Source organism: Cydia splendana, chromosome 19, assembly GCF_910591565.1.
Source record: "Cydia splendana chromosome 19, ilCydSple1.2, whole genome shotgun sequence".
Lineage (NCBI taxonomy): Eukaryota > Metazoa > Arthropoda > Insecta > Lepidoptera > Tortricidae > Cydia > Cydia splendana.
This window is the reverse complement of record NC_085978.1, coordinates 8,112,591-8,129,544: the sequence shown is the minus strand read 5'-3', so window position 1 is coordinate 8,129,544 and position 16,954 is coordinate 8,112,591. Positions and strand designations below refer to the sequence as shown.

Here is a 16,954-nt window from a genome sequence, read left to right as displayed (position 1 = left end):
ATGCAGTTATTTTTAGCCACCCTGTTATATGAGACATGCCATTAGAGTCAAACTAAGGGGCTATTCATAAATTACGTCATTTCAAATTAGGGGGGGGGGGGGTCTGGACATCGGATGATGGTAGCATGACGTAGGAGGAAACGGGGTCATTCGAAGCATGATTTTTGGATGATGTTAGGGGGGGGGGTCGAAAATCGTCAAAAATCGATGACGTAATTTATGGACAGCCCCTAAGCTAAATCTGCATGCCATTTGTAATGTCAAGTTTATAATGACATTTCCTCACCTTGCAAAGTTATCATAGACGGACTCTCGCATGAGAGTCCTTTAGCTGTAACATCTGCCGAGAGCTGATGCTCGGGTTTGGCATCAGCACTCGGCAGATGTTACAGCTAAAGTTAACTTTTTTATATGCATCAGAGGCAAACTTGAACAATTATAACCTCAACAAGGTATGAAATTGTCTATTGGTTTCACTGTGAAATGGGAATGTGAAATGTAATCAATGAAATGAAAAAAAGGCCCGATTTTAGTAGCAACTGGGAAAGCGCCAAAATTGATATTAATGCCAGTGAAATTTTCTGTTGTTATTTTATAGTGGCTTTTCTGCTTCAGTATGTGATCTGTGCTACTATTTCGGTACTGAGTCGTGTCACTCTTTGAACTTTGTGTGAGTTTTAGGATTTCCCTAGAGTTCTCTAATTTTACACTCAGTGCAACTGTTATTTTAAACGTCAAACTTCTATGAAATGATGACGTATAAATAACACTTGCACTGCGTATGCTATCAAAATCGTTTCAGACTTTTCTTGGTCTAACTCTAATACTCGTAGTCACATTACATGAGATATTACGTTAATTTTGGACCATAGATGCTTTGGACAATAGTGGAGTGGTTTTACGGTAAACTTTATTGCTTAAATGAAATAAGTATAACTGGTGGACTTAATACCTTAAGGGATTCTTATAAAATGCATTCAGAAAAACAATGTTTTATAACAACACACTTTTATTTACTACAACATAACATCATAGTCTAATAAAACATGGTCTTCCATTCCCAGAGTGACACGGGGCTACGTCACAACAACATGGCCGCTATATATAGCGCTATCGCATATTATCATATAGCGCTGTCGCATGATGACGTAAGCCCGTGTCAGTTAGGTGACCTAGAAAAGACGGGAATGGAGTACCAGGCGGAGTATATTATTATACCATGCATAACATAATCGTAAAACTACTTAATTAAGTATACTTATTCTATCTAGTAGGTACGTATCTACTACAATTACGACGACAGTACGGTAATTAAGTATAAACATCAATGTTATTTAGTATTTTTCTTGCATTTATACAAATATTTTGTTATAGAAACAACTGAACAAAGATATCTGAGTTAATTTTGGACCTTATAACTTAGGACTTATTTGACTATAGGTAACTTGCGTGATTTTCCATAATTTGTGAAATTAATTTGTGAATTCGAATATTTTTCGTGCAAACCTAAGACCAAATCCTTTAGACTAATTTAGACACCCTAAACCTTCTCTTACCAACTACAGGGCTGGGTCCAAGTAACCCGACCGACTTAAACTATAAGTCCGGTTTGTAATTGGAGTAAACACTTATATAATTAGCAAAAACAAAGCTAAGATAGGTTTCTTATCAGTCAAAAACCATTTATTTACTTGTGTTGAGAGCCATAATTTATATATTGAAGCAAGAATGAATCTGTTGGTTTAGTTAAACCAAAGAGAATGAGTGTATAGAGGCGGATTGTCAAAGTAAATTATGTAGCCACTGTAAATTTACTGCCAAAACAGTTAGAACGCCATTTGACTTTGATCCTTATCCTTTCAGATGTGTTAACTTGTTAAATATTAATATTAACGCCATCTACTCGACACTAGGCGAAAGTTATGGTGCAATCTTTTCGAGCGATGGCGCCATAACCTTCAGCCTACTCTCGAGTAGATGGCGTTAATGGTAATATTCATATTTAACAAGTTAACACATATCAGTGAAGGAATAATTATCAAAGTCAAATGGCGTTCTAACAGTTTTAATCTTCTGTGGTAGTAAATTTACTGTAGCTACATAATTTACCTTGACAGTAACTCTCTATTTCAAATTCTCTTTGGTTAAACAGAGCACGTCACGCTCATTATTTCGCGCGGAAGTGTATAAAGCCCTCATGATAGCCGACCTCCGGTAGATGGCACTGTAAGAAGAAGAACACTTTATGGACGTCCTTCGTCGCTGAAGAAGAAGAAGAGATAGAAATTTGTATCACATCGTTAATTGAAATCCATACGGCTTCTTCGTCACGTACTGTATTGGCACCTCAACTATTTGTTGGGACGTCAGTCTTTCCGTGACCACAGCTGGTGCAACTCAGCTGAAACGTCGGAATTAAAGGTAAAAACAATGAAATTATATCGCGGTAGACCCGTTTGTGTAATTAAATATGTGTACAAAACGCGAGAGTTTAAAGTGTTATACCTCAACTATGTTCAGAATCAATACCTAATTTCCTTTTCATCATTCTTTACTTTAAATTAATATACTATGACGTAATATATTACTAGAGTCTGTGCGGAAAGAGAAGAGTCCTGGAACGTATTGATTGAAGGTAAGTAAAGGTATACAAGTCTAGACAGAAAACTTTATTAGCTTACGAGTGGTAGCTGTGTGTAAAAGAAAACTAAAGCCAAGAATACATCTAGGTCATATTTCATGAGTTGTTTCTCTAAAGGTTGACTCACGCTAAACCGAGCCGTGCCAGAAACGAGGCGTCCGACATGTCATTTTCTATGACGGCTCACGGCTGATCGGTGATCACGTAGTGATTTCCATAGAAAATGAAGCTCCGGCAGCCCCGGCCCGGCCTCTGCGCGGTCTAACGTGAGTCAATTGTTTTAAATAAAATTGAGTCACAGGACAGTTTCTATGGATATGTGTTTTGTTAAAAATCTAGTCTAATCTAGTCAACATTAAGAGTTTTAAAAGATCCGGGAATCCCTAGATACTCGTCACCGCATCCGTCGGAACGTCTAAATTCTTCATTGACACGAGCTTGAGTCATCTCTTTCACGTATTCTATGTTCTCATCGGACCCTAGCTCTTCAGTCCATTGGTCTAAAAAATTTAAAATAATAAGATATTTACGAAGAAGGTATTATACTCGATTAGTATTTAAGCAAAACGAATCAACTATTTGTTGTAGTTTTTGAGCGGCAAAGCAGCAGTTTGTAAATAAAATGTTAAAACGCTTTTTACTTAAATTATACTTAAAAGGTTAGTTGGTGTGGTTTCTCTTTTTTTTGTTTTAAGACATCAACCTCTTACCATAAAGTTCAATTAAAGATTTTTGCTGGCCTCCATAATCTTCTGGTAGCAGTTCCGTAGGCAGATGTTTATGTAGATCTTCCACAGTGTTAATCGCTTCAATCCGTTCTCCGATTTTGGCACTAACCACTCGCTTCAGTAGTGCAGCAAATAAGTCGATAACTTTGGAAGAAGATAAGATTAACACTTTCTTCACTCTAAACCCAAAGCCCTCCTGTAACAGAATATGTATACCTTTTATAGGTGACAAAAAAGCATAGAAAAATAATATATGGGACCGTACCCGCAGAGTAGGCCACCTTGTGGCCTATATTTAATTACACAAACGTGTCTACCGCTATATGCATACTTTCATTATTTTTACCTTACTTCCTTAAGTTGCACCAGCTGAAACGTCGGAATTTAAGGTAAAAATAATGAAAGTATATCGCGGTAGATCAGTTTGTGTCATTAAATATCTGTACAAAACGCGAGAGTTTAAATTGTTACACCTTGTGTCCTAAACCGAAATCTTAACCTTTGACCACCTAAGACGTTAACTGCCCGCGCGGCTACAGCCCAATATCAACCTTTGTGCATTTCTGCAAGGTTCACGATGACGCGGCGCGCACGATACGCGCGGCATTCAAAAGGTTAAACTTGACCTATTCATCTGCGCCAATACTTATATAGGGGCATACAAAATGCATATATGCAACACACTGATCAGATATACTGATATACCCTAACAAACTGCTAACAAGATTTTATTTGGCCTAAGCCATGTTGCGTATTTCACTAATTTATTTTACTGACGAGGAGACTCTTTGACAACAGACGTTGAAAGTCATCGAACGTCACTGATGAAAACAAGGCAAAAAATTTCGCAATTATACATAGACCGCGGGCCAGGAGCAAATATCGTCAGTCATCGCCTCCCGCTTGATCCCGCTCCCGTTTGTCAGGTGATAGTTTAGATGCTATCATGAATTAAAAAAATAGTCAGCCGGTTGTATCGCGGTGGAAAGACCGTCAGTTGATCACATGAACATGTAAAAAAATTTTTTTTTCAGTCATCGCCTCCCGATTGATACTTTGCCAGATGATAGTTTAGATGCTATTATAAATAATAAAACCGTCAGCCGGTTGTATAGCGGTAGAAATACCGTCAGTTACTTGAATAAACATGTAAAAAATACTGACTTCCTTATACTTACTTAATACTTGTATTTACAAGATTATATTTGGCAGAGGTAGTGTCGCTACAATCGTATATTATACTGATTGTGAGATTATATTTGGCAGTACCTCTGCCAAGTATAATCTTGTCAAGCCTTACAATTTTTTTACGCTGTCAGTGTTTTTCTATTACTTACATTGTTAATCTAAATTATTAGGTTTACTTCTCTTACCGTATACATAACAGACACATTACTCAAATCCACAATGTTAAATTGAGCGACTAAATCCAAAATGTTGTTTTCTCTGACATCTGCGACACAAATGATACCATTAGCATAGTCCTTTCGTTTTAAATACTCTGCCAGCTGAAATATTGAAATTCATAATTATAAAATATGCACAAAAGCCAGGTTAAAAATATTTTATATATATCATTGGCCGCGGCTATCATAATACACTACAAGTTAGAAACACATTTTCATTATAAAGTCCCTTGTACAGTCTTATCACTATACATGCATTTTGGAATCTAATTAGCTGCACGTACATGTGGTACATGTTAGACGTGATTATAATCCGCATAAAGGGGCCCACTGATTAACAGTCCGCCGGACGGTATCGGCCTGTCAGTTCGGAACTGTCAAAATTTTGTTCTGACAGGCCGATACCGTCCGGCGGACTGTTAATCTGTGGGCCCCTTTAGAGTCGCACGTTCTTCACGTCTTGTCGAACAGCAACTCTAACGGCGGAAGCAAGATAATCAGCAATATAAAACTAATATACAGGCAAGAGAGCGCCCAAGTAACACAAAAGTAGCTGAATATTGTTTGAATAATAGAGCATGCCGTACTGAATGCTGAATAAGGTAGCTGTATATCTTCTGTATAAGCGCTAATACAGACGTTATACAGAAGGTTTGGGCGCAAAGTGGGCATGTCCACGCCGCTTAATACTGAATAACAGTAATGTAATAGCTGTATAAGTGTGTGCCCACACATTGGATCGCTGAATAACACTTGTATAGAGGCTGTCAAAAGCTTCTATACCGCTTTTAAACCAAAGTTATCCAGCTTTGTATAGAAATGACTCAGTTAGTCACACGTTATGAAGCTTTTGGTTCAAAAGTGCATTGTTACAGAAAATATATTCAGCTATTTGTGTATGATTTGTCTTCCATTTTAATTTGTGAACTCGTGTCAAAGTGTAGTTTCTGAAGTGAATACAAAATAAGGAGGACATTACCCACATATTGATTTGATGTTTACATAACATCAATTTCATTGCGCATGCGACTTTACTGTAAATATATATATACATTTTATTTAAAATTTTAAAGCGCCGCGTAAATAATGCACTGTTTAGAAAGTAAATATAGAAAATTTAGTACTCCACTTTTAAATTTGTAATTATTTGCGGTGTTTAGATGTTTTAGTGATAGAAAATGTACTTTAACAAGTTATGTTACGATAAAACTAGTTTTATAAATGAATATAAATGGGTTTTTCAGTTCATTTTAAATTCCTATTTAATTGTAGAGGTTAGAATATGAGCAACCGTAATGGCGTCCGACTGTGCTGAATATAAGCTGCTGCCACAGCTATTATGTGCTAAATTTCTGAATAGGCATTCACATTATTCGCGTTACTAAGCTACATGTTAGATAATAATGGTTTTAGAACAACAAGTTTTGAATAACATCAGTATAATAGTAATTGTTTTCTCAATCTTAAAGCCTATTAGGGTTCTATACACAAATGGTAAAAACCACATAGATCCTCACTATTTTGATGAGAAACATTATAGGTATGTAACACGGGCAATATTCAATCCTACTTCCTACTAATATTATAAACGCGATATAATATTTAAGTTATATGATAAATCTGGGGGCACGGCAGATTACACAGTTATTTTTTCCGTTATCAGTTCCGACAAATATGTAGTAGGTAAAGGTACACGCAAAGATGTACGACGTGAGTACGAAGATGTATATAGTATGAGTATGGTATGGTTACGAGTATGGTATGAATATGAATATGGTATAGGTGCGAAGGTGCGGGTATATTAGTAGCGGGTATCACGGGTATGAGTACAAGAATGGTTTGGTATGGGCAGTATTGTTTAGGTATGAGTACGAGTATAGTGTGGGATGGGTATGAGTAGACTCACTTGAAACCTAAAAACAGTCCGTTCAAAATCGACAGGAGAACCGATTTCGCTATATTTTAATGGGGGTGATTATTTTATTTTTCACATACCAAGTCCAGTCTACAAGTTTTTAATGCAACAATATCAATAACTAGCATTTGACACCTTGTTTGCCAACTAGCAACAACCTTAAATGGCCATTGGTAAACCTTATCTCGTTGCAGTAAGGTATGCAAATGGTCCGTTAACAGTGTTTACGATGGAAGCTAGTAATTGTTTACGTAAAATAACCAATCGAAAAGAATTGTTAAGAAAACTAAACCTCGATTTTTTTAATAATGATTGGATTAAATAATAAATACGCAAGATGCGTTCAAAATAAAATAAAAACAAGCTCAAGCTCAAGGCAATCAGGCTCAAGTAGCACCGTTGAGCGTGTATAAAGCTACGGAACCCTCTCCACCGCGCACTTGTTGATACTAAGCAGTAGTTTGAATAGCGCTTGTCATTGCGTTCATTTTGCAGCTTTTAGCAAGAAAAGATAGTACATGTGTACTAAAATCGCTATAACTTAAGTATAAGTGTTGTTTTAGTATTTATTATTCAGACGTTATGTCTATAAAAGCCATAATTAACCCATATATGCAGCTACTGAATAACAAATAAGATTTGGATTTCATTACAGCTTCCAGTATTAGCGTCCACCTTTATTCAAAAACTAGCATTAAAACAGAAAATGCAACCGCTTTTATACAGTTGAAAGTCTCCGCCGACGCTTCTTTTCAGCATTTAGTAGCCACTATCACATTTTTCTTAATATTGTCTGCTTAATATCTCACAACACAGAATATATACAGCTAATTGCTGCTAATGCCGCTATTATTCAGCTTTTAGTAACCACAAATGCTTTAAGCTGAATAATGTCCGACTAACTGTGTAAGAAATAAGTAATATTCAGTTTTAATATGCAAAACCGATACTATGCAAAATTTATTCAGCATTAATTGGTATATAGGCCCCCGCTTATACACAAAATTTATGCAATCATAATTTGAATAAGATGATAATTTTACTCTATTATCCTGTTTGTGTGTTACTTGGGCGATAGACGCATCTTAGATTTAGAAGGAGGGTCACCTTATTAACTTGTACTTTCATTTACAACATACTTACATCCTTACTACAACTGCTGTTTGCCGTGCTGCTCACCAACAACCCACCTAAAATTACTAGTGTACAGTCAGCCAAGAAAGAGGTCTACCACTTTTCGACTCTATCATCTGATTGATAGAGTCGGTAGACCACTTTCTTGGCCGACCGTACCGGCTAACTGGCTGCTTCACAAAACCCTACTTAATAAAAATTTTGTTACACTAAAATTACTTACAATCATATTATGTCTAAAAGTGTCTAACAGAATAGCCGTAGTGATGTTACTTTTCATTTGTACAACGTAAACTCTGTAGTTGTCTTCAGTCAGTTTTGGCATGTAGACATTTATGCTGTGGACAAAAATTCAATGAACTCGTAAGTGAATCAAAAACGTTTAAATGCAAACAAAATATTGCTTCGCTGATAAGCACCGCGAAAAACTAACATGCTAGTCAATTAGTGCGAACCCGATAGGTACTTACCCACGCGTATTTTCCATTGCAATTAATGTTACCACCCTCATACCGCGAAAGGGGCCCACTGATTAACAGTCCGCCGGACGGTATCGGCCTGTCAGTTAGAACAAAATTTTGACAGTTCCGAACAACTGACAGGCCGATACCGTCCGGCGGACTGTTAATCAGTGGGCCCCTTTATGCGGATTATAATCACATCTAACATGTACGACATGTACGTGCAGCTAATTAGATTCCAAAATGCATCCCCTTACACAAATAATAGTAGATTGTACAACAAGGGCATAAAGTGACCCATTTTTACCCGAGGCAATTTTTTGGTCTGAGCGAGGCGAAGACCAAAATAGTAGACGAGGGTAAAAATGGACATTTATGCCCTTGTTGTACACTCTGCTTTTCACTTCGATTGCGAGGAAAATATACAAAAAATCAAATATTTTAGGTTATTTTAACGTTTATTCAAGACTAAAGAAAATTTTTCTTGGGCCGGTCGGATCTAGAGCATAAAATGCGATTTTATGTCGTCTACGCACGACATAAAGTTGCACTTTTTGAGCATGAGAAGTGAAAATATAATAAACCCCCACCAAAAGTACAAAACTCAAGACATATTACGACGGCATCATCATAAGATGTTAGAGATGTTTACAGTTTCACTTCAGACTTAGTTTATATACGTGGGCCCTACTGAAAGTTTCTGGATTCTGATATATGAGAAGACTTATTTTTTCTACGTGGCCAGTCCAGGAATTTTCAGTATGCCCTAAGTATAACTAGTTCCGGAGGTTCGATTGAGGTGAATTTTATGTTACCTACATAACTTTAGGGAATATTCAATGTGGTTGTTGGAAATGGCTGGCTTGATGATGAACTTTGTTATTAAACTAGGTAACTCATCAATCTTTTTTTAATTTAGAATATGATATTAAGTGCAGCTACATATAAAACGTTGAATATATTTTCGGATCAAAAACAAATTTTCTGCTATAATACTTACTATGACTGAGAGAGGTGAGACAAATCTTGTTTAACATTGATTTTCACGAACAATTCCGGCACACGAGTACGCAAAGTGCACATTTTGTCCACTCTTGCTTTAGCGCGCTCCAATGAGCCCTTCGTGGAAATGATGACACGTTCTAAATACTCTCTACCTGTAAGAAAAGATAGCAATATAAAAATAATAAAATAAAATATTAGGCCCTTGGCCTTTGGCACGGTGCCGAGAATGCACGCAACATTTCCCACTGTGCTTATTGCAATAATATAATAATACGTGAGAGTCAGGATGGCGGGTGTACCTAGATAAAAATAAACAAAAAGCATACCATATTTTAGTACCTAATTTGTACTATTTGGTACCTCCTTTAAAAAAATTAGTACCTCACGGTATTAAAAGTTATCACCAAAAAACATTACACCCGCCATTCTGACAGTCAGAATGGCGGGTGTATTTTATTACGCAATGATCCCGCGATTATTGATAAATTCTATAAAAGACAAATTTTAGTACCTTTTTAGTACTTTCATATTCATTTATAAATTGAGCCACATTACTTGTGGTTTCCGAGTTTTACTCATTTTACACTTTACATTGCTATTACAATTTTACAGGCGCTTCGATTATTCACCGTATCGATTTCGTTTTTAAGAAAAAACGCTACGCTACAACTATTGTTATTACGCCAGGATTTAGTACCTTTTACGTTTAATTTGTTACCTTTTCACGTTTAATCTGTTAAGTTCAATTAACTATGAAAATTACCTCTTACAAATGGCCAGGCGCGATGTCAAAGAATTCTTCCTATGAAAAAATTCCGCGTACCGTGTACCTATACCTACTCTTAAGTATATCGTGATTACTGATTAATCAAATAAAACCCGCAAATTATGTCTGTTTGTCGGTATATTAGTGTGAAAAATATACTTCTTTGTGGGATCCCGTTGATTTTGCTAAGAAGACATACGATTGAAATACATACCTTTTAGAAATACAAGCAATTATTTCATTTAACTATTACATGATGTTTTTCTTCTATCGTCTTGGTACAGTTTTTCTTCTGACAAGGTCGCTGTGTCTGAGTATAAATATGGCACGGAAAGCGACCCCACAGGGAATATTACGCAAAACTCTGCGTAGAGGGCGTCACTAGCACCAACACAGGGCCTACCGCGAAACACGAAAATCAAAAGTTCGGTCTTGCATATTCGATCGATAGAGAGGCAGATAACGAAGTTTCGATTTTTGCGTTTCGCAGTTAAGCCACTTGTACACAAACCGCCTTGAGTATCAATGTCTAGCCTAGTTCGGACTACATAGTCGAGTGGCGAGTTGCGAGTATTACGTGTCTGAACACCAACAATTTAGTCGAGTAGATTAGTCAGTAAATTAGTCGAATGGATCCATTTTGTTCTATTTTTTCTGGCGAGTGAGCCTCCCCGTGGCCTCACTCCACCACTCTTACTAGTCTTCTCGACTAAATTTTTGGTGTTCAGACACGTTTAGTAACTAAAATACTCACTGTATGTATGTTGGTTTTTCGGGGATACTTAGGGGGGGGGGGGGGGGGATTTAAGGTCAATGAGGGCATTTCCGTCATAGTTTAAGTTCACTTTGGCCGGTCATAACTATGATGATGAACACTAATATTTGATCCTGAGTCATGGGTGTTTTCTATGTATATAAGTATGTATTTATCTATATAAGTATGTATATCGTCGCCTAGCACCCATAGTACAAGCTTTGCTTAGTTTGGGGCTAGGTTGATCTGTGTAAGATGTCCCCAATATTAATTATTTATTTATATAAAGGTACTCATATTAAACTCCTAGTACTGCTGGTTATTTAAATATGTTTTTTAGGGTTCCGTACCCAAAGGGTAAAACGGGACCCTATTACTAAGACTTCGCTGTCCGTCCGTCCGTCCGTCCGTCCGTCTGTCACCAGGCTGTATCTCACGAACCGTGATAGCTAGACAGTTGAAATTTTCACAGATGATGTATTTCTGTTGCCGCTATAACAACAAATACTAAAAACAGAATAAAATAAAGATTTAAATGGGGCTCCCATACAACAAACGTGATTTTTGACCAAAGTTAAGCAACGTCGGGAGTGGTCAGTACTTGGATGGGTGACCGTTTTTTTTTTGCTTTTTTTTCGTTTTTTTTTTTGCATTATGGTACGGAACCCTTCGTTCGCGAGTCCGACTCGCACTTGCCCGGTTTTTTAAAGACATGTCAGTTGACGGATTTTCCCTAGGGTTTGGGGCATTTCTGTCAACCAACGATTTTTCTTGTATCGTGACGTATTACAAACATGTAGGTACTTACGTCAAGTGAACATAAATACCACTATACCCTTAATCGAAACTAAACCTTAGTGAACTCAATTTAAGGTTAAATTTAGATTTTATTCCCAAATATATTCTTGGGGCAAATCCGTCCTATTTTTAAATTAAACCTTTAAAAAAAGTTTAAAAATAAAATCTACTTTTTAATTTTAAATAATACAGCACAGATATCTTAGATTGATGTACGAAAGCTACCACGAATTTATATGAGAAATTTGACAATTCAGTAAAAATCACTGCATGAGTATGACATGAGTTATACTTACCTAAGTGAGTCAAATCAAAAAAGGTTGGCAATATATGAAATAGGGAAATTCCGGCACATGACGATTTTTCCCGTTTCGTAATTGACGGATTTGTCCGCTCGATAGTTTTGTAAACACAAATTTTAACCACCCATGGTTTCTCACCAAGAGATTATAATGTAAAATGGATAAAAAGACCGATAAACATGCATATCGAACAATAATAAACATACTAAGGGCTGATTTAGACTGCGCGCGAACTCGCATGCATTTTAGTTACATTGCGGACTGTTGGTTACGTCCAATTCAACCGACCGATCAAAAACCGCAGTGTAATGAAACTCGCATGCAAGTTCTCGCATCGTCTAAAATTCTAAATAAGCCATTAATAAGGCCTAACTTACATCGTCTCATCCCAACTTCACAAAACAGAGCAGCACACTTAGCTCGATATCAAGTTCGGAGCGCACCTGAACTTTAATAGCGTTATTTTTTTTCATTTACTGGCGACTGAGCGCTGTTTCTGACTACTGTTGTGATCTGTTTTTGACTACTGGTATTAAATATGCTCTCTGCTTTAGCGATCGAGTCAGCAAGTGTATACTGTTGTTAGAATAGTCGCAAATGTTGTTGGACGGATTTACTCCTCTGACGGATTTGGCCACATTGACCTTAATAGTTTTGTTTTTCACATTTTTCCTTCAAATATAAATTTATTTTTCAGTCTGAAAAAGAAATGTTTTGTAATGTTCAATTCGAGCGCTTTCAAATGATATCCTACTCGACCTAGTAACTATAGACTTGTAAATTTTGCCCCCTCTTTATATTGGGCATTTTCCATAATTATTAAAAATTCATAAACAAATAATCATTCCAAATTTTAAATCGATAGCTTCCGTAGTTCTCGATATATTTAGCGATGTGACATACGGACGGACAGACGGACAGAGTCGCACCATGAGGGTTCCTTTTGTACTTTTTTGGTACGGAACCCTAAAAAGGACATCAACGGGACGAGAAGTCATATACCGACAAACAGACATAATTTGCGGGTTTTATTTCATTAATCACCATATACTTAAAAGTAGGTATTAGGTACACAATTACAAGCACAATGAAGAGCAGAATTTTTTCATATGAAGAATTCTATGACATGGCGCCTGGCCATTTGTAAGACGTAATTTTCATAGTTAATTGAACTTAACAGATTAATCGTGAAAAGGTAACAAATTAAACGTAAAAGGTACTAAATCCTGGCGTAATAACAATAGTTGTAGCGTAGCGTTTTTTCTTAAAAACGAAATCGATACGGTGGAAAATTACAGCGCCTGCAAAATTGTAATAGCAATGTAAAGTGTAAAATGAGTAAAACTCGGAAACCACAAATAAAATGGCTCAATTTATAATTGAATATGAAAGTACTAAAAAGGTACTAAAATTTGGCTTTTATAGAATTTATCAATAATCGCGGGATCATTGCGTAATAAAATACACCCGCCATTCTGACTGTCAGAATGGCGGGTGTAATGTTTTTTGGTAATAACTTTTAATACCGTGAGGTACTAATTTTTTTAAAGGAGGTACCAAATAGTACAAATTAGGTACTAAAATATGGTATGCTTTTTGTTTATTTTTATTTAGGTACACCCGCGATCCTGACTCTCACAATAATACGTAGCGCGAGGAAACTGCCAGCTCTTCGGTCACTAGTTAGTTAGCTTTAAAAAGGCAATTGTCAAAAAAAAATATTACAGGTTGGCTAAAAATTAACTGCATTTCCGTTACCAGGGAGGTTTTGGGATTATACTGAGCAACTTTTACTAAGGTACCAACCCCGAAATTGCGAAAAAAATTTTTACTGTTTCATACATTTTGGCTGGGCCATTTTCTATGGGTATATGGTTTGAAGTTTTAAACATCTGGAAACTGAAGAACCATAATATATTACGTTTCTGTCTCAAGAGAGACCAACTATGAGCTAGCGAACCTAACAAAAGGAACAATGTTAACAAAGGTGGATATTTTTTACTCAGTCTCCCGTTGACCACGAACTCTGTAAAGAGGTCGACCCATCGAGGTGTATTTTTTTATATTATAGTGTCCCACTGCTGTGGGCAAAGGCCTCTCCCCTTGATTTCCACAATTCCCGTTGTTGTGCTTTTTCCGGCTAGTTACTGTTTGAAGGCGTCTAAGCCGTGTGTAAGGTGTAATCGAACGAGCGAGCGAAGCGAACGAAGTTCTTACATTCGACTTGGGACTTGGGACACGCGGCTGGCTAGGGGCACGTCCCGGCATTTCGATGTTTTTAAGCTGAACTATCAGAGGATAGTTTGATACTCAAGAACTTAAGTAAATTTGTTCTAATTTAAATGAAATTGGGTAAACGTGTAGTTGAGGGCATTATATTTTAGTCATTAAAGTATGAGCAGGCTCGATCAAGGGGTTATTGAGCTAGAAGAGCTTAGAAGGCTAAAAAGCTATTTGTGAGGAGTCTTGCTATTCTGGTCATCTTTTTGCAAGAAAGTATGGTCGAGTTTGGTATCAAATGAAAACGCTCAGCTTGCACTTTTATAATATCGTTTTTAAATTTACCATTTTGATAGAATTTGCAAGATAAGAATAAACATAATATAGGTATTTGACATTTGACAGGAAATATTTCGGCTTACTACAGAGACAGTATCAGTTAAGGGCTCCACAGACCTTGTAATATATCCACGCGATTTTTGACCCATTGCCGCCTATAGTGGGACATAAAATAGTAGAAATTAAATAAAATGGAACTCTAAAATCTCTCTACTATAGTCGGTCAAAAAAGTTTGTCAGTAGAAAAAGGCGCGATATTCAAATTTTCTATGGGCCGATAACCCTTCGCGGCTACATTTTTTAGCTGCTTTTTCTACTGACGGAAATGGCTTGACAGACTATAAATTGTTGCCATGTGTAAGCATTTTACGTCTTAAATGTGACAGCTACGTAGAAAGTGGCGCCCTCATTTATTAACCGACTTCCAAATCTCAAAAGGAGGAAATTCGATTGTGATTTTTTTATGTATTTACCTCCATATCTCCGTCATTACTGGACCGATTTTGAAAATTATTTTTTTGATTGTATGTATCATACAGATTGCTCCCGTTTTTGCCGAAACCCAGTTCTAATGATGGGATCTATGAGGAATCGAGGGAATTCCTCAAATCTTAAAGGCATACATATAGTGATATATGTGTTTTATCAACAAACACATTACATTCAAAACACAACATATACATTCAAAAAAGTGACATTTGATGAAGTGGAACTGCTGATGATGATCAGAACGGAACTCTTCAACGAAGCATAGTTCGCGTTTGGCGATTTGTCCTCTTCGTTATGTTTGCTAAGCAAGTTAAGTCTTTAAGCCACATTTTTGTCAAGCTCGAGTTCAGATGATGGGATCCACGAGGAATCGAGGGAACTCCTCAAATCTTAAAGGCATGCGTACAGAGATTTTTGTATTTTCATCAGAAAATCAAGCAAAACTGTCGCATTTGATGAAGTGGAACTGCTGATGATCCGAACGAACCGAACTGCTGTCAGAGAAGTGGGTTCGTGAGGCTAAAACTGCGACCCTTACAGAAACGAAATGCTACCTACTAGAAAAGTGGGTGGTTTTACCTCCTTTTCTACATAGTGCACCATCTATTTACAATAATCTTTCACCGGCCCCCATAGAAGTTGTTTTTTTATCTTGAAAATTATTTTCTACTATTTTATGTCGAACTATACGAGTAAGTAGGAGCAACAAAGTCAATCGCTCTTTATAATTTTTGGCAAACCGCGAGTTCTCAGTTCGGGGCGAACTACTAGTTTAAATTAATTTTATAGGTACAGTTAGTATACCTACCCTTGTTCATCGGTCTCTTAGCTAGATTTTCTTAAATAATAGTCTACCATGGGCTGAGCTAAAGTTAAATCAAATAAAAAAACTTACAAAAGTCCTTTTTTACGAAATGCTCCTGTTTTTGTATCCACTCGTGCAGAATATCAATAGCCTGCTCCATCATTCCCGGTTTATCCAAACCGTACTCTTTTCTAACCTCCTCAATAGTTGTGGGGTTAAATTCCAAAAGACTTGCCTTTAAGGATGACATCACGTTCTCTAAATTAATTTTACGACCGCACGATGCTAGTAACTGATTAAAACTGGTCGGTAAAGTTGCAATGCATATCGCCTGCATATTTATTAATAAAAAATAAGTTGTTGTTTTGACTAAGGACGCATTCAAAACCGGTTAGTAGTGATAGTGTCAAAGCACTTGCAATGTCATGAGTCATGAACTGGAATAGTTATTTACGATACAAGTGCGGAAAGTAGAAAATTCGTAATGAGTGGTGATAAATTAAAACACGACGGGAGTGTTTTAAATCGACACGAGTTGCGAATTACCTATTCACACGTGTATCGTACAGTCACCTGCAATAATATGTTACTCTTCGAAGACCGCAAAAATATGTGACACGCTCTTATGGCTCTACAAATAAGATCGTGTCAGATATTTTTGCGGCCTTCGTTGTGTAACATATTATTGCAGGTGACTATACAACGTTTTACAGTACATATATTATGGCACTTTAAATTTTCGACATAGACAGGGAAAGTGCTTATTGGAAAGGTAGCACCATATAAGAATAAGAATAAGAATAAGAATAATATTTATTTCTTTAACATTATCCAAAATTATAACATTCATAATACACTTAAATAGAACTTAACTAATGTAAATATACAAATATGTTTTTTAAAAAGTAAACAGTGATGTTTACTTAACATTAAATATAAAATCTTCTATGCAAGCAATATTTGTATCTGGCTCGAACATATTTTACATCAATACCTAAACTAAGTATATAATACTTGTATCTTAGGTATTTCGTGTTAGTAGGCCAATTTAGTGTAACTTATTGGGCAAAAAAAATAAAGATTATATTAGTACGTGACAAAAACGTATGTAGGTAGGTACTTAAATAACTTTGTAGGTCAAGCAATGAGCAAGACAACTAAATGCTAACCTATAAGTATAATAGCAGAATG

At 36.5% G+C, this 16,954-nt stretch overlaps 3 protein-coding genes across 3 annotated transcripts in view; 1 reads left to right on the top strand and 2 right to left on the bottom strand.

The window, feature by feature from the left end:
* The window catches only part of LOC134800243 (uncharacterized), a 299,703-nt gene that overhangs the window by 88,203 nt on the left and 194,546 nt on the right, over positions 1–16,954 (top strand). The gene's annotated exons all lie outside the window — the stretch shown is intronic.
* The window catches only part of LOC134800220 (alpha-tocopherol transfer protein-like), a 284,102-nt gene that overhangs the window by 214,781 nt on the left and 52,367 nt on the right, over positions 1–16,954 (bottom strand). The window lies entirely within an intron of this gene.
* LOC134800230 (uncharacterized) lies at positions 490–16,025 on the bottom strand. The gene is made up of 7 exons (XM_063772731.1): positions 15,854–16,025; positions 9,286–9,442; positions 8,048–8,162; positions 4,743–4,877; positions 3,352–3,565; positions 2,506–3,141; positions 490–2,346 (listed from the first exon to the last, which is right to left on the bottom strand). Exons 1-6 carry the CDS (start codon positions 16,011–16,013, stop codon positions 2,987–2,989), a joined length of 936 nt encoding a protein of 311 aa, XP_063628801.1. The 5' UTR covers positions 16,014–16,025; the 3' UTR covers positions 490–2,346; positions 2,506–2,986.